The sequence below is a fragment of the Henckelia pumila genome, chromosome 2 (genome assembly GCF_033568475.1).
Source record: "Henckelia pumila isolate YLH828 chromosome 2, ASM3356847v2, whole genome shotgun sequence".
NCBI classification, from domain to species: Eukaryota; Viridiplantae; Streptophyta; class Magnoliopsida; order Lamiales; family Gesneriaceae; genus Henckelia; species Henckelia pumila.
The window spans coordinates 120,384,164-120,407,396 of NC_133121.1; the positions used below are offsets into that span (position 1 = coordinate 120,384,164).

The 23,233-nt window shown below is 35.7% G+C and overlaps 3 protein-coding genes across 3 annotated transcripts; all 3 read left to right on the forward strand.

Annotated features, from left to right (window-relative positions):
• Positions 1-4,964: 4,964 nt before the first annotated feature.
• Positions 4,965-10,701, forward strand: LOC140880877 (long chain acyl-CoA synthetase 8). The gene is made up of 12 exons (XM_073285726.1): positions 4,965-5,138; positions 5,939-6,494; positions 6,695-6,775; positions 6,950-7,213; positions 7,593-7,724; positions 7,800-7,973; positions 8,096-8,325; positions 8,470-8,587; positions 9,019-9,150; positions 9,238-9,372; positions 9,985-10,191; positions 10,347-10,701. The coding sequence occupies exons 2-12, from the start codon at positions 5,982-5,984 to the stop codon at positions 10,509-10,511; spliced, it is 2,151 nt and encodes a 716-aa protein (XP_073141827.1). The 5' UTR covers positions 4,965-5,138; positions 5,939-5,981; the 3' UTR covers positions 10,512-10,701.
• A 1,544-nt stretch (positions 10,702-12,245) lies between these two features.
• On the forward strand, positions 12,246-15,344 carry LOC140884484 (uncharacterized). Its single transcript, XM_073291257.1, has 3 exons — positions 12,246-12,338; positions 14,260-14,412; positions 15,018-15,344. Exons 2-3 carry the CDS (start codon positions 14,261-14,263, stop codon positions 15,163-15,165), a joined length of 300 nt encoding a protein of 99 aa, XP_073147358.1. The 5' UTR covers positions 12,246-12,338; position 14,260; the 3' UTR covers positions 15,166-15,344.
• A 658-nt stretch (positions 15,345-16,002) lies between these two features.
• On the forward strand, positions 16,003-23,099 carry LOC140883382 (ribulose-1,5 bisphosphate carboxylase/oxygenase large subunit N-methyltransferase, chloroplastic). Its single transcript, XM_073289824.1, has 12 exons — positions 16,003-16,434; positions 17,124-17,287; positions 17,411-17,494; positions 17,638-17,695; positions 18,161-18,214; positions 18,437-18,508; positions 18,581-18,661; positions 19,550-19,722; positions 19,841-19,943; positions 20,991-21,122; positions 21,238-21,360; positions 22,603-23,099. The coding sequence occupies exons 1-12, from the start codon at positions 16,054-16,056 to the stop codon at positions 22,687-22,689; spliced, it is 1,512 nt and encodes a 503-aa protein (XP_073145925.1). The 5' UTR covers positions 16,003-16,053; the 3' UTR covers positions 22,690-23,099.
• Positions 23,100-23,233: the final 134 nt, after the last annotated feature.

Consider the following 23,233-nt stretch of genomic DNA (forward strand, 5'->3'; position numbering starts at 1 on the left):
CTCAAAGAAAGTTACAACGAGCATCCTTTGGCATGGTGGGATAAAAATCAACTCAAAGCCAGCCTTACTCTAAAGAAAGGCAAAGAGTATGAATTTGTCAGATATAAGCCTATCCCGATGAACATAACAGATCAAAGGGACATGAGAATAATTATCAAGGAACATTTGGACCTTGGTCTAATCAAAGAAGGAGTTTCACCATATAGCAGCCCAGGATTTCTGGTCAGAAATCATGGTGAAATAAAAAGAGGGAAACCCAGGTTAGTTATCAACTACCAAGGTATTAATAAAATCTTGGAGTTTGATGGGTACTTCATACCGAGTAGAGAACACCTAATTAGCTGTGTACGAAATGCTAAAGTGTTCTCAAAATTTGATTGTAAGTCTGGATTTTACCAGATTCGAATGGAAGAAGGAAGTAAGAAATTCACAGCCACAAGGACACTATATTTGGGAAGTTATGCCTATGGGATTGGCTAATGCACCCCAGATATTTCAAAAAAAGATGGATAACCTTTTTAAAGATTATTTCAACTTTATGTTTGTTTATATTGATGATATTCTTATAGCATCAAAAAATATAGACGAACACGTTAAATACTTATAGATTTTCTCTAAAATTTGTAAACAAGAAGGACTGGTGTTATCTGAAAAGAAAGCAGTCATAGCAACAACGAAAATTGAATTCCTCGGTATTGAGATTGATGAAACTGGAATGATTCTACAACCCCATATTGTGGAAAAGGTAAAGAATTTTCCAGATAAACTCAAAGATGTAAAACAACTCCAGAGTTTTCTTGGAGTAGTTAATTTTGCAGGGATGTTCATTAACAATCTAGCAATGTACAGAAAGGTGTTCAGTCCTTTGTTAAAAAAGGATGCTAGATTTATATGGACCAAAGAACATACTCAAGGGGTAAACCAATTAAAAGAGATATGTAAGAATCTCCCAAAAATAGCTATACTCGTAGATGAAGATGATCTGGTATTAATTACGGATGCCAGTGACGATTGGTGGGCAGCAGTCCTTACCAAGATCACTCCAGATGGGAAAATACCATGCAGATACTGTAGCGGTCTTTTTTCAGAATCTGAGGCCATTAGATGACATATCAACGAGAAGTAATTTTATGCGGTTAAAAGGGCTTTTGAAAAATGGTCATTATTTTTACTTGCTAAAAAATTCACTCTGAAGGTTGATAACACCCAGGTAAAAGCTTTCCTAAAAAATAAGATTGAATCTAAACCTGAGAAAGCTAGGTTATTAAGATGACAAGCATTATGTCAAAATTATATTTTTGATATTGTTATTATTAAATCTCATGAAAATATTCTTGCAGATTTTTTAACAAGAGATGGAAGACAATGACGTGGATTCCATCATGAAAATGCAGAGGCATCTCAGGGAACACATTGGGTTGCTTAAAAACGAGTTCAACCAGTTAGCCATTAATGCTGAAATGGCCGGCAGGTTACAACAAGATGATCGGATCAAAGTATCTAATCGAATTACAGGATGTATGCAAGCTCAAACACAACTATGAGTTGCTATTCAAGGGCCAATTATGAAGGCTATAGAGAAACCATTGGTTTCTCATAAACAAGATATGCTAAAACCATTGGTTTTACAAGAACAAAAAATACAACCATCGGTTGTGAAACAAGATGTTGAGGAATCTAAAACTCAAGAAACAAGCGCTAATCTATCATCAGCCTTTGATGATCTGGATGAAGCAACAATTGATGAGGATAACTCATCAAGTCAACCCTCCGCCTCTGGGGTAAAAGAGGAAGAGATCAATCTTAGGCCCAACACTGACAAGGGCAAATCTAAGATTGATACTAATCCATCTATTATTTCTCCATTCCAGGTTTATCAACAGATGTGGGAGAAATTGAATACAAGAAATGAAATCAACCCGAACACTTGCAGGGTTGATGTTGCAGGAATATATCCAAGGGTTTGGCTAAAAAACAATGTCAATCCTAAAGATGTAAAACTCTGGTATGAATTTGGGGCTTTGGCCTCAGTTTATACAACGTCACCAAGCTTTCCGGAGATATCACAGTTACCAAAATGGATCCAGGAAGCAGTCCAAGAAACATGGGCAAATAATGATCATTTGTCTAGAGGAGATGTGCTTGAGTTATATTTTTTCAGTGCAGCTCCAGAACCAACAGTGAAAGGATCACACAAACCCTTTCATTTCATCAAGCTGAGGAGACCTGATATAAACAGTCATAAATTTATCAAGGATCCTAAAACTGAAGAAATACCCTTGGTATCCACTTTCGGGGAAAATGATATCTCAACCAGAAGGGCATGGGATATTTGGATCTGTCTTACTGAGATGGACAAAGTCAAGTTTTCATTTAAATTTTATCAAAATTCTGTGAATGGATCGTTCCTGTTGAACACAATGACAGGAAAAACTACATCATTTGCGTAAGAACTCTTCGAAAAGAATAGAAATCTTTTGTGAAACAACAAGCTGTCGGGGAGTAAAGAAACTCGCCGAAAATTTTGTAACATGACTCATATTGGACGATGGTCAGAGAATATCTGCCCAGAATGCCCAAATCAAAAGGAGCCAGAATTTGAAAAAACATTTAGACCCCGAACGGATCGAAAGAATTTTTCCGAGACAAGCAAAAGTGGACAAGGACCACCAAAGATGCATTTTCACAGGGGTCTACTTCAAAAGCAAAAGATGCCCCGACAACAATAAAACATGCATGTGAGGAGAATAAAACCAAAAAAAGTGGCAGACATTTGATTCCTCCACTAGTAAAAGATGTCATCAATAATGACATAAAAAATTCAAGACAGCTGCCTCCTCCACTAGTAAAAGATGCCATCAATAATGACATAAAGAAATACAAGACAGCTGTGAGATTTCCTGAAGTTTTTCGGTGAAACGAGTGGAACTACAGCTATAAATACAGACATTTGAGAAAGCTGAAGATATCGATCATTCCCTTCAGTTTTCTAACAAATAAATTGTTGTAATATTTCTCTTTCTATTGTATTAAGTTTTCTTTTATGTATTTCAAGAACATAGTAGCTAAACAAGTTGTCTTCTCCTCTTCAAAGGAGTTGATTTATGTAATAATATTATGTCTGAGTAATTTCTTTGGAGCCCCTTGTTCTTTCATGCTCATATTTTATAATTAAATTTATATATCATACGCCTTAAGGTAGAAAACGAATTAAGGCTGTGCTGGGTGTCGTTGAAGGAGCTTGTGCAGAAACCATCTGTTGCGACTGCGTGGTTGGAGTGTGAGGAGCACTTCGTAAAACTCGGCAGGTATGACCCGACGACATTTTGGTCGAAGAGGTATTTGAATTTAATTCATCTTACGGAAGCATGTTGGACCCTAATTCGGAGTATATCGGCTGGAAACCTTGCGTAACTGATAATCTTGCATGGCCGGGACTGGTTCGATAGGTTAAACAATGCCACGTACAAAGAATTAGTTAATAAATGATATTTAATTCAAAAATGGGGACCACTAGGGAGTTGAAATAAAAAAAATTGTGGTTAGGGAGTTAAGATAAAGTTGGAAGGGTCGGTAGGGATTTTTAAATGATTTACCCTAAAATAAATTTTATTTTAATGTGAGTAAAGACGAATATGACTGTTCTTCGCTCGTTTCAAGATGCAAGTTCGTCGCTTCATAAATAAAACACCTCTGGAAAAACATGAAGTTCACCCAATTTTCTAATTAAGTTGACGAAGCTGATGAAAGTAAAAGCGGATGCTATGTTTTGTTGTATTTTTTTTTTCTAGTAACTTGAATTTAAAATTAAATTTGAAATGTCGATGTCCGATGAATTACAATTTACAAATTAGTTAACGTAGAGTTATTGGGAAAAAAAAAAAAACAACTCTCTTACTCAAATTTATATATAAACAAATATTACAAATTCAAGATTTAACGTTTAAATGATATTCCAATTCATAAAGTAAAATCTCTTAAATCAATTGATTTTATATTCTTTTAAATATGTGGATAATAAAAATAATAATTCACTTTTAATCAGATTAAAAAACCATAGAAGTCTAGAGTGACAAAACACAAGTTTATTCTATTCGCGCATCCAATAGTTTTCAGTAAAGTTCACCCAATATATCTCTAGTCTAGTATATTTTCCGTCACTCGTTTGAGTACATCCAAAAAATTTGAAGCATATTGAAATTAATTTATTCATAAAAAATATTTGTCTTCCCAAAAAACATATCATAATTGTAAACGAAACACGTATAGAATCGACGAATCACATTCTCGAAGTTGGGAGTGTATATGAAATTATATCACTCCACGTGTTCTGACTCATACAATATTCGCAATTTCTAGAAACAACGTATTTATTTATTTATTTTTTTTTTTGGAATTTTTTATAGGAACATTTTCTTAGCTCATTTACTACGATTTAACACGTACCCAATTAAAAGATATAAAGAAAATCAATACATGGCATGGGGTAGTGTGCCTCACCCTATTCACCAATCAATCTAAGATAACAAAAAATAATAATATAACTGACAAAAAAATTCAAAAAAAAAAACAGAAAAAGAAAAAGAAAAAGAAACGACTCTATTTGGGAAATTTTGTTTTATTTTGTTTGAATTTCAAGAAATTTAGCATGCATGTAAAAATATAGAAATAAAATATAAATTTCTATATTGCTTCATTCTATTTAAATAACAAATATATAAAATATAAATTTCTATATTGCTTCATTCTATGTAAATAACAAATATAATATTTATTCAACTCTTCGGATAGAGTTCGAAAAAAAAAAAGATCTATAATTTTTTTCAGCGAAATGTTCACGAAAAATCTAAATCTATTCTCGAGCATTATCCGAAAATAGCATTGAAAACATTGGTTTGAATTGTTCTTAAAAAATATATATATATATATATATTTATTGAATTTGAAAGCACTGCAATTCTTCAAGTACTTGTACCACTCGCCCCAATAGCCCGGAGATAGATATGTCCTCCAAAGTAGAGTAGTAAGCAACAAGTTTCCTAATTTTGCCCGATCCAGCTGCCAGCTTTACGATTTTTCCGATTAACAAATCCTAAATCTTCAAACCGCACTAATTCTATTCGCTCTCCTCCACCAAGGTATGGGTTACTGTTTTGATTCATTGTGATACTCAATTTTGTTTTTTGTTTTTCTGAAAAATCTGTATCCATGTATATGATCGTGATTTCGATGGTTTTTAATAATTTTTTGGCGTGTGTTGGATGATCAGCTCTTGTATTTTATTTCTTGTTTTTGAAATGAATTGGTCACTGACTAGCTTTGATTTAGTCATTCATTACTGCTTGCATTCATCAGGATCACTGCTTTTTTTAATTCAACGATTTTGACGTCTGATGGATTACAAATTAAAAACTGATGATTGATTTCGAGGAAAATTAACTTTCGTATTGTGTGAATTATTTGTGTTTCATGTCAGCTGCTTTGTTCTGAATGTCGTGTGTTTTTTCTAGTTTTAATCTTGTGTCGTGCATTAGTTTGATTTTCTCTGTCAAGCCAAACGACCGAGGAGAAACCAAGGGAGGTACAGGTACCTCATTACAGATCTTTGATCTGCCTAAACCCATTCGTTTGGAAGAAATTGGTTGTTGCGTGAGTCTTGCTTATCCTGCCCATGCAGTGGTTAGGGGGATCTTATCTGAAGCACAATGTTTAAAAGTGCCTAGGAATTTCTGGTCCCTTATATATGTGCTTTGGATTGGTTTATAAGATTGTCTGCTATGTCCAGTCATCTACTTTGATAGGATTGTAAGTTGTAATGATATTTTTTAAATTCTCCGTGAACATAATATTAACTTAGCTACACAATGTTTGATATTCACTTTTCTGATATTTCTCCAAATATGGCTAACTTTTCACTTGTCTCAATGTTGATCATCAGAAGTTGAACGCAACTGGGGCAAAGAGAAGTATCTTGAACAAGCATGATGGATGATGTGGGGGGTAGCTTTTCTTTTTCGACATTTAAAGATAACGGTTCATATGGTATTGTTTGTGCTGTCATCGCGGCCGTGGTTTTACCTATACTTCTTGCCGTGGTTCTTGGGGGAAAAAGAAAGGCAAAGCAGAGAGGTGTTCCGGTTCAAGTTGTTGGTGAGACTGACTTGGTAATGCGCAATGCTAGATCTTTCAAATTGGTTGAGGTTCCTTGGGAAGGGGCTACAACTTTGGCGGCTTTGTTCGAGCAGTCTTGTAAAAAACATTCCAGTGAGAAGTTTCTTGGGACAAGAAAAGTTTTTGGGAAGGAATTTGTTACATCTAGTGACGGGAGAAAATTCGAGAAACTTCATTTGGGGGAGTACCAGTGGGAAACTTACGCGCAGACTTTTACTCGTGCCTGTAACTTTGCGTCTGGTCTTCTTCAAATAGGTCATGATGTGGACACTCGTGCTGCAATTTTTTCTGAATCTTGCCCCGAGTGGATGATAGCATTTCAGGTAAGGTTAAAAGTTTTCAAGTTGGGTTTTTAACTTTGTATTGTTCTCCTGAGTCTTTTCCGTGCCATAACCAATTTTACTTGCTCTTTTGTACCCATAGAAAATCTGGTGTATACTTTATTATTTTTGGACTTCTTATTTTTGGTTCTGAGTTTTTTTCTTTCTGTGCAATTACCAATTTACTTGCTCTTTGGTGACAGGCATGCTTCCGGCAGAATATCACTATCGTTACAATTTATGCTTCCTTAGGGGATGATGCCCTAATTCACTCGCTTAATGAGGTTGTAATTAATACCTCACTTCAAAACCTTTCTCCTATCCAATCTCTGTATGCATGATTTTACCTCGTATCTTCACTTTAGCTTGCTTTTGGTTTATTTTGTTGTTATTGTTTTTTTTTTGGCTTGTTAGAACTCCATCTGTGCGTATTACTTACTTTCTCCAGTATTTGCCAGACTCAAGTATCAACTGTGATTTGTGACTCCAAGCAATTGAAGAAGTTGGCTGCAGTAAGTTCGAGTTTGAAAACCGTTAGTCAGGTTATATATATTGATGATGAAGACACTTCAAGTGGTTCCCAAGATACTGGAAATTGGAGAAAATTCTCTTTTTCGGACGTTGAAAAACTTGGAAGCGATAATCCTTCTCGTCCTAGTCTTCCAATCAAGAAAGATGTAGCTGTCATAATGTACACAAGTGGCAGTACGGGCCTTCCTAAGGTTTGACTGAAATTTTCGTTATGCTGATAGACATGCATTCAAATCAATTTATTACTTGGTTCATGAATGCACCATGCTCTTCTTCAGCGGAAGTTAATGTTTATGGGTTGCAATGAAGAAGGATACCTGAAACAAAGAATTATGTTACCTCTTTTCTGAATGAGAAGATTTTAAAGTTGTACGTAGAGAAGTTAAATGGTGTTAGAAAGTTAATATGTTTGAGAAAATGTTGAATAATGCCTGTTCTCCTTTCTGCCACATTTTGCTCTCAAATTGTGATCCTTTTTCCCCCAAATTTTGACACGAAGTCTGATTCGCACGCGTATATAATCTTCACAAAGCGGATCATCAATAACATGGTCTCCTATGTGTTTTGAAGGGTGTTATGATGACTCATGGAAACATCGTGGCCACTGCAGCTGCCGTTATGACAGTCATTCCAGGAATCGGAAGCAAAGATGTCTATCTTGCTTATTTGCCTTTAGCTCACGTGTTTGAGTTAGCAGCAGAGGTAGCATGTTAATTAACTTATTGTCATGGCCACAGGTGATAGTTCTTCTACCTCTAAGATTTTGTGCTCTTCCAGACTGTGATGTTGACTGCAGGTGCCGCAATTGGCTATGGCTCGGCACTGACATTAACAGACACCTCTAACAAAATAAAAAAAGGAACACAAGGAGATGCATCTGCATTGAAGCCTACGTTGATGGCAGCTGTTCCAGCTATTCTAGACCGAGTTAGAGATGGAGTTCTGAAGAAGGTATTTTGCAAACTGTGTTTTCTACTTCATCAGTATGCTTTATATGTGTTGTGTATGAGGTTGTCAAGGTCTAAGAGATTCAGTTATATCTTCTTTAATATGTATCCTTTTCTTTGTGTCAGGTTGATGAGAAGGGAGGTTTGGTGAAAAAACTTTTCAATATTGCATACAATCGCCGACTAGCAACTATTGAGGGAAGCTGGTTTGGTGCGTGGGGTATAGAAAGTCTCTTTTGGGATATTGTTGTTTTTAAGAAGATAAGGTCTATCCTTGGAGGAGAAATTCGACTTATGCTTTGTGGCGGAGCTCCTTTGTCTGGAGATGCTCAGAGATTTATCAACATTTGCATGGGGTAATTCTTCGATGATTTTACTTCATAGAAATAATCAGAGTATCCGTTCAACCAGTGCAGTTGTTTCTGCTTAACGAGTTGTCTGCAATTTTTCAAATTGTGTTTGATATGTTCTTTGGCACCTGGATCTGCTTATGTTTATAGGGCACCAATTGGTCAAGGATATGGCCTGACAGAAACATGTGCAGGAGCTGCCTTTTCAGAGTGGGATGACCCTTCTGTTGGGCGTGTTGGTCCTCCACTTCCTTGTTGCTACGTCAAGGTAAAATTTAAGTCTAAGCTAAGAATTATTTGAATATTAAATTTGTGATTTTTCTTGCTAGAACAAGCGAAGGGAATAATATCTGAGACATCATCCTCGTTTGTCTTTCTTCTATGATTTTAATGGAATTCATTCTTCATTCAACTATTAAAAACTGCGCTCAAAACAATATTCAAGAGCACCCCGTAACCATTCGTTATATGTTGTAATCTATTCTTGGATTGATCCTTATCTAGGAATGTTTGCAATCCGGAAAGTTAACTTCTACATTTCAGTCCCGATTGCCTATAGTTAAAACACTTCCTGCTGAAGATTATAAAATACGAAGCCAAAAGAAACTACCGGTTGTAATTTTGAAGTGTTCAGTTTTTGGAAATCAAACATTTTTGTTTAGTTCTGCCTAACTTTTTATTTGGTACTTATTTTTGAAGCTCGTGTCTTGGGACGAAGGTGGTTATACTGTAGCAGATAAGCCAATGCCACGCGGAGAGATTGTTATTGGTGGACACAGCGTGACAGCTGGTTATTTTAACAATGATGCCAAAACTAAAGAGGTTTACGAGGTGCAAACTCGCTTTTAGTGGACATGGTAATTAGGTAACCATTGGTACCTCTTTCTAGTTTCTAACTAATGCATTTCTCTCATACAGGTCGATGAGAGAGGCATGCGTTGGTTCTACACTGGTGATATTGGAAGGTTTCACCCTGATGGATGTCTTGAGATTATTGATAGGAAGAAAGATATCGTGAAGCTTCAACATGGCGAATACATCTCACTTGGAAAGGTAATATATCAGTTGCACCAGCAATTGTAGAGTGGGTAATATACTTGGTTGGTCTCTCACCAAATAGACTATTTTCTAGGATTGATCTCTCTTTTTGGCCTAATTCATGATATTAATGCCATTAGATTTGATCTTTCGTCTTAAGGTTATGGTCTAGTATTTGTGCGTTTGCTGAGAATCTATTAAGTGGATGAGGTGCATTGGAAAGGTGACCGATAGGTGCATTGGAAAGGTCGCCATCGGTCAACACTGATATTGTGGTCGCATGCACGTTGTGTAGCCCTTATAGATCGTATTAAGAAGTGCTCGAATACAAATAAACGTGAGTGATGGACCCCCATGGGCATTGATTGTCAAGAGGTGGACAACGTCACGATATCATATTAGTTGCACAAGCAAGATTTTGAGTCACTTAGAAGCATCGAGGTCTCAGACTCTCAAATGTAATAGGCTAGTGTTTTGGGCTTGGACTCTTCATTAAGGTAGGTTTATGACCTGAGCTTATGATCAACCAATGAGGATACACTCCAAGTTCGACACGAGCAAAGTATAATTTTATGTTGCTGTGTCTGATCTGGGCAGAATTTGACACGTCAGTGTTGATAATTTCAGGTTGAGGCAGCAGTGTCGTTGAGCACATATGTTGATAGTATTATGGTCTACGCGGACCCCTTCCACAACTTTTGTGTAGCTCTCGTGGTGCCTGCGCATCAGGCTCTTGAGGGATGGGCCCGTGAATCTGGAATAAAGTTCGAGGATTTTCCTGATCTATGCAAAAAGACTGAAGCGAAGAACGAGGTTCAACAATCACTTGCCAAGGTTTGTTCCGTTTTCATTTCCGTGGAATATATACCCTCGTAATCTAGTTGAAATCCATCGCATGAACCTCTTGTTTCTATCGTGAATCTGTGATTCCGGCACATCTGTATCCGTGTAACATAGCATTTTACTCACTCCATTGGTAAAACTTGCAGGCGGCCAAGGCAGGTAAGCTGGAAAAGTTTGAAATTCCGGCAAAGGTTACGCTGTTGCCGGAGCCTTGGACTCCAGAAACTGGCTTGGTTACTGCAGCTCTGAAATTGAAGAGGGAGTCATTGAAGAACAAATTTAAAGATGAGCTCGAACAGTTGTACAAGTGAACCAAATTCACGATTATCAATTTGTCAAGCTTTGTCCTTACTGTGGAGAAATTATGTATTTCGATTTTGGGAATTTAATCATGAGCAACTTTTATAGGAAAATCTTGGAACGAAATCCTCTGTGAACTCACATGAAATGTCACACGAATGCATATTGTAAATTGGCCGTTGGTTTAATTGCGAGTAATAATCATTTCCATTTGTTCAACATTAATACTAACATGGAACATGTATAATTGGCCGTGATTTATTTGTTTGGTCAGCAAAATAAATTTTTTATGTTTATATATGTAAAATACTAACATGGAATACAACATAAAAAATAAAAAAAAAACATGGAATACAACATAGAATGGAGGAGCTCGTTTATTTCGAAAATCGTAAACTTGTTTTTTGAGGGTCTAAAATTACGTATGCTTGGAATATGTTAACGTGGTCATTAATTAGTATCTAATATATTAGTGCTTTATGGTTTTATTTTTTTAAAAAAAAATCAGATAATTATCTAATATATTATATATTAGTGCTTTATAGTTTTATTTTTTTAAAAAAATCAGATTATTATCTGATATATTATTGCTTTATAATTTTAGTTTTTTTTTTAAAAAAAAATCAGATTAGTGCATCATAATTACTCCCGGTTTTAGGCATACAATTTTTTATAACATGACATTAAATTGTTATTTTTTGGAATGACATCGGCATCCAACTAATATTAAAATTGGTAATTGACTAATTTCTTACCAAGTGTTACATTTTATCCTAATAATATTTAATAATGATAAAAGTTATTCCATCATTTTGAACTTGATGAAAGGGGTGCAAACGATCCGAGCTCATGAGCTTTACGAGTCTGTTCGATAAATATTTGATTCTTATTCGAGCTTATCGAACTCGAGCCGATTTCGAATATGTTCGAACTTTTTTCGAGCCGAACTCGAACCAAAATTATTTTGTTCGATAGTTCGCGAGCCTTAATATTTAATTAATATAATATAATTATATAATAAATATATATACATTTCAAACCTTTTCGAACATTTCGAGCTTTTCGAGCCATGATATCCAAGCAATAGTTCACGAATAAGTTTGAATGTTTCGAGTCGAACTTGAACTCAAACTTCGTTTCGAGCCGAGCTCGAGCCAAAATATTTAAAATTATCGAGCTTCGAATCGAGCTCGAACTCGAACTCGAATATACTCTTATCGAGCCAAATTCGAGCCTTAAAATTTTACCATTATTCGGCTCGATTCGGTTCATTTGCACCCCTTCATAAGATAAGAACATAGCCAGACACACAAAATATTTTGGAGAACTTCTAGAAATACTAATCAGTTTTTTTTACAATCCGTTTGAGGTAAATTGGCTGTCAAATTGCTACAGTGAATTTGTATCAATCCGTATCCTTATATCTAAGCTCGAAAATTGAGACAAACGTGGGCTTGCAAGACAATCATGAAGTTATCAAGCAAACGGGGCCTAACTATAATCTTTGAATCTTAAAAGTGGGACCCACATCAATTCGTGTGGATACATATCATCCATGGGCTATATATCCAGCATAGCATATGTACCATGAAATAGAGTGGTTGAAAAATTATCTGGGCTTACCGAGGGCTTGTAGCCCAATTAGTAATCCGGTTACAAGGGTTAAAAGGGAGAGGTCTGACCCATATAAAAAAGAGATTATACGGGTTTGGCCCATTTTATGGGCCTTTAATTTTCTACTTGGGCCCATCCATTTTTCTTAATCCTCGTTCGCTCAACGCAGGGTACTCTATTCTCCATTGGAAGTTGGAACTCTTGCTAAAGCTTCAAGATTCAAGGTACAGTAAAGTTTCTCGATCAATAAATTTTTACACTTTTATAGAGCACTATTCTATCGAGAATTTTGTGTTCGCAAAAGGGTTCTTTTTCAGCTGGGATTCCAGATTGTTTTTTTTTTGGTTGCTGTGTTTTCATTCATGTCTAGTCCTTGCACTTTACTAGAAATTGAATTTACGTGGGTCTTAATGTTAGCTTGTTATCGTGTATAGTGGGAGATGATGCCCATTTGCTTTGTAGCAAATTTTTCCTTTAATGTTATACCAAAAAAATGGTGTTCTTTTAAGCAATTATGTTATTCAACAGAGCTCGATTGACATTAGAATGTTTATATATTTTATGTCATATGAGAGAGGTCGATTATTGAATTTTCGAGTCTGAAAAGGCTTGGTCTTGGTAATCAATTGCTTAATCCACCGATTTTATTTTTTTTTGGTTTTTTAGAGTTCTTTTTGTTTCTGATAAAAAAAAAAGGAGTCCTTTTTGTTTCTGTTTTATACTTTTGATTTCTTGATTCTTGATGTTGACAACATGTATTTTTCGTGCATTGGTTGATAAACACGATGTAGTCTGGTGAATGATCACCACGGTAAAACTAGGCTTTTGTTTGAGAAATAGAAGTGAGAGGAGAAAGTCTTCAGCATCCATACTTGGTGGAATAGAATGAATTGTCGGATTGTGATCTGTTCTCAAATGCTGTTTTAAGCTTTGCTGAAGTTGATAAAACACATTTTTGGGAGAGTAATGACATGTTTGGAAATGCTGAGAACTTCTTTGTTGAGCAATGCTCAACTGAAAGTCGTGACAATTTGGTTGGTTACAAGGTGATGTACCTCTACCTTTGTGCCAATGAAAGATTGAACTTCCATGAGAAAGGGGTAGATTATTTGTTCTTTAGTAGTATGTGCTGACAGTAAGTTCATTGCTAAAGATGGAATCTTGGGATTAATTTAATAGTTACTGCAAATTTGGGATGTTAAAACCCGTCATTTGAACTACAAGAATAAAATTGGCCCTCCTTTAGTTATATTATATTCCTTATCCTCTATCGTTGCACTGGAAGTCTGGAATTATCTTTGCATTGAGTCAAGTGGCTGATTCAGGTATTATACATGCCAAAACAGTTTGCAAAGTTCTCAATGGTTATTTTGAGGAGGCTGGCTTTGTGAAAGCCCATTTTTATAGGGAGATGTCCATCACTAGCCAATGAGAAATCAAAAGGCAGTTAAAATCTGCTCTGCCGAAGTCGTATGCTTAATCTCCACTAATTCCACTGTTAAAGCTATATAGCTCAGTCGAATTTTGTTGCTATTTACAAGCTATGGAACCAGAGGAAAGCACAACTTTCAATGACTACATTCCTTCAGTTTCCATGACCCAAAACCAGTTTCTTCGTCAGAAGAAAACAGAAAATCCATATTAAAAAGAAAAAAGAACAAGGAAAAGAAGAAGAAAATAGACAATCCTATTTTTGGAGAGAAACCTTTGTACAGTTAACTGAATTTACTTGCCCATGTCTTGGTTGTTGGGTGTCCGCTTTCAAGAACACAAACTTTTGGACAAAGTATCAACTCCAGAACTTGTCATCTCCACCAAAATGTGTTGTTACCCGTTAGTTTGCATAAATTTAAATAATTATGACTATTTTAAATCTAGTTTAACCAAAGTCATGTCTCAGCCAGGTTTAAGTGCATAATGCCTAATATACACAGTAATAGACCTTTAGAAAAAGTAGATAGATATTCTAATGTGATAATTGTTTTTGCTGGTTGGTAGACATAAATTGGGCAACCTTGGTTAGATATTTTTATTTACCTCTCTTACCACATGACAGAATCCATGAAATGCTTGAACTCCACTGTTCCCATGATAAATCACCTACACCTTTTTAATGTAATAGTATTGTCTGTCTTCTATTTACAGCATGAAGGTGCGATCTTCAGTTAAAAAAATGTGTGAGTTTTGCCGGACTGTGAAACGACGTGGGCGCGTTTATGTGTTGTGCTCTGTGAATCCCAAGCACAAGCAGCGACAAGGAGTGTCAACGTTTGCCTATGAGGGTGTGGTTCCTTCTGCGTACGTATCTTATTGTTAGTTATCATGAATATTCGATTCAAGTTTATAAGCTCGCACAATTAGATTGAACTTGCAAGCATCTGCTTCTGATTCCTTATCTACAAAATCCTCATCAGTCCAATGTACAGATAAACAAGAAAATATTTTATCTATGCAGCTGGTCAACTTGTGAAATCATGAAAATAAGCACAATGCTGTTGTGTTTTTATTCAGAAATGAGTTGCTCTCGAATTTGGTCATATTGCATAGTATCAGCACGTTAGGAGAAATGTATTCATTCTGAAGATGGGACAAAATCTTACAAATTACATCTACCTTCGCACTGCTTGAAGACAGAAATATTATCTTTTTACTTTAAATTCAACTTGTACAATCTGCAACTGGATGTCTTTTTGGTAAGCATGCAGTTTCAAGTTTCAATTGCCTTTTGATTTTGACCGGATGTTGAGGGATAATGCTTCATCGGGCTAATTTAGTTAAATGAGTCATCTCTAATTAAGCATGATACTAAATGATCCCAATAACCTTTATCAAGTTGGAACGCTGAACTTTATATGATTTGAGCATGGTCTTCTGAGCTTGTGCTGCTGAATTTTTTGTAACAGGTCTAGGAAAGAGGTTGCCTCGGTGGTTGAAACTGAACGGAGTGGTTTGCCTGCTCTTATATCCCTCAAGAAAGAGGAATTTCCCTTGACACCTTGGTGGAGGCTTGGTCTTGTTTCTCGTCTATTCAAGGGGGGTGACAATCAATGAAACATATTGGTCAACAAATGGTTTAATGCTAATAACTATATTACCAGAGGAAAACAATGCCCTGATATGTGTTATTTGAGCGATTCTTGTATCAACATGATGTTTGACTTATACCACATGCCCTCTTTAGTCTTTCAAGAAACTATGAGCAGGCATCTCACTGGGCCTTTTACTTTTTATTTTTTTGTTTGTTTCTTTGTTTGTTTTTAATAAATGAAGAATTAATTAAAGGTAAATGGGTAAAAGTACGACTAAACCAGGCATTCCCGGGTGATTACAATAAACCGAAATGCAAGCTAACAAAACCACGAAGTTGGTTGATGTTCTATATTAGATTTTTCATTGAGGAAAAGAAAAAAGAGAACAGCTGATTTCAATTAACATTTAAAAGCCGAATTGATTTTAGGTATGGTCTCTATATTTGGTAATGGTAACATTCGGAGTTCAATTAAAAAACCATATTTTGATCCTATCATCTTTGGAGGGTTGGTTGACGATACCTTAACATAAGGATAATATATTGACATGAAATTTAATGATTTAAAATTGATTTAGACACGTGAGTTTCATGAAAATATGTGGTTGATCTTTGTTTTTAAAATAGTCTGCGTATAAAAGTAACCAATATTATAAGATAAATAAAATTGACGTATCGATCAAATGACAAGCAACATAGATAGATAATTATCATTTAATACGAACTCAGAGCGCACCGAAAGGTAGCGGCTGCCGGTTAACATGTCACAAAAAAAATAAAAAATAATATGTACCATATGAGACTTATTTATGAATCCTCCAAACTACATGTACAAGAGCAGCAGCGGATAAGGTAATAAATACTGCAAAGTTAGTATAGCATACTATCATCAACTAAGCAAAGCCATAGCCATGGCCATGGCGGATGCTTCAAGAATCCTCCAAACTACACTGATCCCCACCTTTTCCCAAAGCCAATCTCCTTGCAGAGCCACCAATCACCTCTGCTCCTTCAAAAGATTCCACCGGATTCGCTGTACATCATTATATACGGCCGCTACTGACAGTGAGAGCCCAGTCGGAACCGCCGCCGTTAAGTGGGGTTGCGATATTGACTCGGTACAAAATGCTTCGGCTTTGCAGCAATGGCTGACGGACTGTGGCCTGCCTCCCCAGAAGATGGCGATACAGAAAGTGCAAGTAGGGGAGCGGGGCCTGGTGGCTATGAAGAATATTAGGAAGGGTGAAAAACTGCTTTTTGTGCCCCCTTCGCTCTTCATCACCGCTGATTCTGTACGTTTTGATGGTTCTCTCTTTTTGGGTTTTGATTGAATCGGTCTTTGGAAATTTTGAATTTTTTTTTTTCATTCTTGAGTTTGGGCATGGTTAACTTAACTTCTTGATTGCAGTCTTTGAGTATCGTAAGGAGTAGAGGTCAATGAAAGAAAACTTGTCTCCTTAGTAATGATGCTTTGTAAGATTTTTGCTCAAGAGATTATCATATATTTGAGATGGAATATGTGTAATGATGTGGTGTATATGATCTCTATCTGTAGGCTTTCTTCTGATCATTGAATATATCATAATGTGCGTGCAACCATTTGTGGATTCAGTTTCAAAGATAATTTCTAAAGAAAACTGCCCACCATGATATCTTCTTGGTAATTGATTTCTGGAGTCTACATAAACATCCTTGGCTTAAGGGTTTAAGATATAGAAATCAATGGTAATTTACCGTTAAATAAATCGTTTCCAAAGAAAATCATTATCTCAATGCCGGTATTTTCATCTTAGCAGCTTGTCATTTAAAATACATTGTAGAAGTAAGAAGCCTCTTCTGCCAAAAAAACTTAATTAATACTTCAATAATTAGAACATTTCCTCCTGTTGAATAAGAAATTTTCTTGTATTATATTGTCTGATTAGTGATTACCTGTATTAGCGACTTATGCCTACTTTGGTTTTGGAGTTCTGAATGACAGGAGTGGAGCTGTCAAGAGGCAGGTGAGGTTCTAAAACAGTACAGTGTACCAGATTGGCCACTGCTTGCTACCTATTTGATTAGTGAGGCAAGTCTAGCGAACTCTTCAAAATGGAGTAACTACATATCAGCCTTACCGAGACAACCATATTCACTCCTGTATTGGTAAGCTTTATTTGGTAGTCTGAAGGATGTTTCTTTTCTGTCTTTTTTTTTTTTTTTTTTTTCCAATATTATATTGGGTCCAGGCTCAGAAGGTTTCTCTACAGCAACTCCATGTAATTTCAGGACACGCTCAGAACTAGACAGATATCTAGAAGCCTCACAAATAAGACAACGGGCAATTGAGAGGATCAATGATGTTACTGGAACGTATGGGTTATTTTCTCTATTTCTCTGCCATTGAACTACACATGGATATACTGTGTTACCAATTCTTTATTTCTATATAAAGAAACTTAAAGTTTGTTAATTTTTTTGTATAATTGCCTCATTATATCATATATCTTATGCAGGTATAATGACTTAAGACTCAGGATATTCTCCAACCATCCTAGTTTATTTCCAGAAGAGGTATGCATGCATCCATTTTAATGGTCAATTTTTCTGTCAATTGAGATTACCTATATGTGTGACACTGTAATTGGTGAACCATTTATCGATGTTTTGTTCGATAAATATTAATTTCCATTATGAAATTCGGAAAACAGAGAAATATACAGGGTACAAGAGTCAGGCTCAACTTTCCATTCCCTTGTGACCTAGTCAGTTTCCAAACTCTTGTTCAAAGAGAATGGGTTGTTAATTATGGCCACTCCGTTGATTATAACGTCTCTTTCTGGTTAATTGCAAAATGATGAGTGATAGTCCCACATGTCATGGTCTCCATTAATGTGTATTCACTATCCTATTATTTTGATTTGTTTGTTGCGGTTGACATTGCCCAGAAATTTATGGGTTTTTTTTTTTGGCAACTTGTATTTTTCCTACTCTAGTATATAGGCATTGAGTTTATACATGTGATGCGTGTCATGATAGGTATTCAACATGGAGACATTTAAATGGTCATTTGGCATTCTTTTCTCACGATTGGTAAGTTATTTTTTATGATGGAAGCTACAATTAAATCCTCAAATTACTTTTATTTGTACAATTGCACACTGACAGACAGAGAGAGGGAGAGCAAGAGGTAAGACAAAGTGGAGGAAAAAAGAGATACATTGATAAGTTTTATGCTCCTTGTAAGATGCATTTATTCTTAGTTTTGTATAGTTGAACTCAAATGCATGAAAATTATGGTTGTATTGGAAACAGGTCCGATTACCATCCATGGATGGAAGGGTTGCTTTGGTTCCTTGGGCAGATATGCTGAATCATAGTTGTGAGGTATCACTGTTTTTATTGTTCCCCTAGACGTAGTCATGAACTATAATTTTGATGGATATTTTATTGATCTAGGTAGAAACATTTCTAGATTACGATAAATCTTCTCAGGGAGTTGTGTTCACGACAGATCGAGCTTATCAGCCAGGTGAGCAGGTACGAGCTATCAGCGTGTTAGCATTATCATTTTTATCAACATTTCATAGTAACCAAATTGGGAATAACTCGATCCTTTTGGACATTATATGCCATTTTGCTTCTCTTCTTTCCAAGTGTGCATGTATTGCAGTTTTGATAATAATTAAATTATTTAGGTAAAGGAATGCTTTCATTTAAATGAATCAATGTAGTTTTAGTAAGAGAGATCAAACTATTTTCTCAATTCACTAATGTTCATTTTTTTCTGGATAATTGCAAAAACCATTCATGTGTTGGTTTTTAAAATTTCATAAACTCCCTTCATAAAAAAATCCATAAGCTAAAAAGTTGAAACCCCCTGCTAAAAACTAACAAGCTAAATCCCGTCAGGAATGCAGAATGCTAGATAGACCCCATCCACTAATTTATTATCTAAAACCCCTTTGGTTATTAAATTTGTAGATGAAATCTCCTACCATCAATTTTTTTGTGGTACAATTTTTTTAAGCTCCTGTATATGAAATTTAAAAAAAATTCAAATTTTGTAGGTTTAAAAATTAAAATGGCGTTCTGAATGCAATTAAACATATATTTCCTTTTCTACTCAATTTTGGCCATATCATTCTTTAAAAATCTTTGATGATTTTGGCAAAATCATTCTTTAAAAATCTTTGAAACTTTCAATGTGTTATAAACAAGAAAGAAAGAGTCATATATTTTTCTGATACATTCAAAAATCATTTTCAATTTCAGACACTTCAGGTTATTTTTTGTTGAATGATAACACAGAAATTTTCACACAGCATTCGTAAAAGATAATCCATTTTTTCCTTAATATATCAGATGATAAGACCATACATGAGGCTATAGTGTCATTGTATGTAAGTTGTGCATGATTTCATGCAGGTTTTTATATCATATGGAAGGAAATCTAATGGAGAGCTTTTGCTTTCTTATGGATTTGTTCCTCGAGAAGGCACCAATCCTCGTGACTCGGTTGAGTTGTCATTCTCATTAAAAAAATCCGACAAATGTTACAAGGAGAAATCTGAAGCTTTGAAGAAGCAGAGCCTTTCAGTGTGAGTGCTTGAATATAACTCTCATTTTATTGCTCGAACCAACTTTCATACTAAAGGATGTTTTTCTATAATTCCTCACCAAGATAGTTACCTGTGAATTACCATATGCTGTTAACAGGTCACAGTGTTATCCCTTACAAATAACTGGTTGGCCAGTGGAATTAATGGCATATGCTTATTTAGCTGTTTGCCCACCAAGTATGAGAAGCCGGTTTGATGAGGTCAGGTGAACTTTTCTGAGTGCACGTTTTGTCCTTGCTACACTCAACACAAGCACATGAGTGTTGCTACGTCGAAATTTAGGAAGTGTAATTAACTCGAGCTTGTGCCATTTCACATGCTCAAGCTTAACTTGAAAAATCGAACTTGAGCTAGACTTGTTGAGTTCAGGATTGAGAAGTTTAAGCTCAAGAACTTGATGTCGCAACCGGCACCTTCACGCGAATTCCGGAAGACTCTAAAACATGGTGCATGGTAGGGGTTGTATGAGTTCTAGAGGTCTCTACACTATTCATGATATAGACTTATGTAGAACTCTCTAGAATACACTTGTACATATATGACTTATAGAATCATGATGCATCTAGAATTGTGTAGGAGCTAGAAGCTTCTGAAGAGTTAATCTCCATCGGATCAAAACGATCTTGACCATTCATTGTAGGAAGCCACACTATAAAAGGGTGGATTCATCATTTGTAACTCACCAAGTTTGAAAGTAATACAAAAGCATTCTCCAAACTCTCTTGTGTTCTTACTCAAACACTTGCACACACACTTGCGCAACAAAGACTGCTTTGCTAGTACTCGCGAGGGGCAAAGTCAAGGAGCAAAGGCCGCACGTGATCTTAGAAGGGCTAAGTCCGCGGTAACATTGAGCTCGCGATCTGGCTCATGGGTTGTTTGGCAAGCTCACGAAGCAATAAAACTTATATTTCATTGTTATATAAATTGAAGATATGAATAATCTCAAATGTAGTATTAAACTTATGAGACTGCTCAAGACTTTTTAAAAAGGTAAATTTGAACTCGAATTCAACCTCAAAACATCTGAAACTCAGTTGAGCTCATTTCGAGTGACTCAATAGACTCATGAACTCGTTCAACGAGACATAGGCCCTTATGTTGAAGTAGGAGGACTTGGACGAGATCTAGATAAAATTACATAGGACCTGCAAAAAGATCAACGTGATCTGACGAGTACCGCAGGCATGACAGAGACTATATAGGTTTTTGATAATAATAGAACTCTCACGACAGACTGTTTACAGATGGCTGCAGCAGCATCGAATAAGAGTACATCAAAGAAGGATACCAGATATCTTGAAATAGAAGAAGAAGCACTACAATTTATTTTGGATGTTTGTGAGGCTAGTATATCCAAGTATTCCAAGTTTATTCAAGTAAGCATTTTATATTTCTTCCCAAAGCAATAGTTACACAATGTTTAATGGTAAATTTATTCACTAAATAAATACGAGTTATAATAACTTACTTGTTTTGCCTTTTATACGACAGGAAAGTGGAACAATGGATTTAGATGTGACAAATCCAAAGCTCTTGAACCGAAAAGTGTTCTTGAAACAGCTAGCAGTGGATTTATGTACAAGCGAACAAAGAATATTGTTCCGAGCACAATATGTAAGCAGTCTCTCGATCTTGATGACCACCAGCTTCTCTTTTTCAATAATCTAAACAATATAATGCATTAATTGGGGAGCACTCAAAGCCTGCATAACATTTCTATGACTATTATAATCCAATAGTTCTTTTGAAAAATATATATTCTTTTTTTCCTTAATTGTTTTTTTTTATAAGAAACTGAATTATTATTAGAAGTCAAAGTAACTACAAAGGAGGTGAACCAGTGGTCCACTAAGGCAAGTTCTGAAAATTAAATAAAAATTAGCAGCTACTGAAGGGCTAAATTCCAGTCCCTGTACAAATCCGAAACTGTTAAAGACTTGAAGTGTTTTGAGATTTGTAACCAAGAAGCTACTCTCAATTTGATCTTGTCCCAAATCTCTTCACTCGAACCCTCTTCATCTTCGAAAATCCTCCTATTCCGTTCTAGCCAAACGATCCAGCAGATGCATTGTGTTATTGTAGTCCATAGAATTCTCCCTCTAATGCCCAGATAAGACCCAAGATTTGCTGCGAACAGTTCCTTCGTGTTCTTCGGTGTCACCCATGATAACCCAAGATCATTCAAAGCTAGTCACCACAGGGAAATTGTGAATGGACAATGCACTAGGAAATGATCCTGCCTTTTTTCCTTAATTGTCATTAATAACTTTTCAAACGCATGGAGCTTAGATAATTCATTAATTACGTTTCAAATGCATGAAGCACAGATAATACATATAATCATCCAATTTTCAATGTTCAAACAATGTTGTCGTTTCACTCCTGCAAGAGTGCTTTAATGTTGTCGTTTCACTCCTGCAAGTGTACAAAGCACTCGTACATATGCTTCAACAGAACTTGCAGTGGATTCAAGCTCAACTTGACATCAAATTCAATGCTTGAGTTCAAATGAGTAATTTTCAAGCTCAAGCTTGATTGTAGGATTTTTCACATCACTGAAGCTCGATTTTTAGGAGTATCAATTTAGTTCAAGTATGGCAATATTTTAATTAGAGTATCACTGAATTTTATAAACTCAATTGTTTAACTAGTGACCTAAAAAAAAGATAAATGGCAAAGTGTTAAAAATAAAGAACAATAGCTGAAGTTTGAGTGTTCGAGCTTTGAACAGCGACTATTTGGGCTACTTGAACTTCCTTGAAGTTGATTTTCTTCTTGATGTTTCTTACTGATGGAACATTAATCTGGCTATTGTGACGTGATGATCATCATCTTCCTTTTGTTTTTGTATGCCAGATACTGAGAAGGAGATTGAGAGATATTAGAAGTGGTGAATTGAGGGCTCTCAAGATTTTTGACGGCTTCAGGAAGTTTTTCAATTGAGAAATCAAATGTAGCATTTGAGTTGGCTACTATATGCAAAATTGTATGTACTTTTTGGCTTGTAAATTCGTGGTGTTGGTGAGGGGCTCAGGGTTATCTCCCGTAGATCAGGATCTTTCTCGAGATTTTCTTCTGTATACATGATATCCAGATCTAATACTCACTCATTTGTTAATGTACTTTACCGAAAAATTGTGTCATCAATTGTTCTACAGATAAAACTATGTTTGCGTGATGGTTGTTATGTTTAGATTGATCAATACCAATACAAAAGAAAACAAGAGGTGACCAGTTTAGTTAATATGAATACATTTGGACCTAAATTGAGGGTTCTAATGGTTTATGTTTAGACTGATAAAAAAAACCATGCTAATTGAATTTGATTTTGAAATCTGATCAAACTGAAAACCAAAGATATTTCGACTTTGAGCTGTTTCAATGAAATCAGTGTTCGGAAAAGCTTAAACGCGGTAGTGTTTTATATTTGGTTTATTTGTATGGACACTGGAGATCTTGCCTAGGATAAATTGAAAAATAAAAAAAT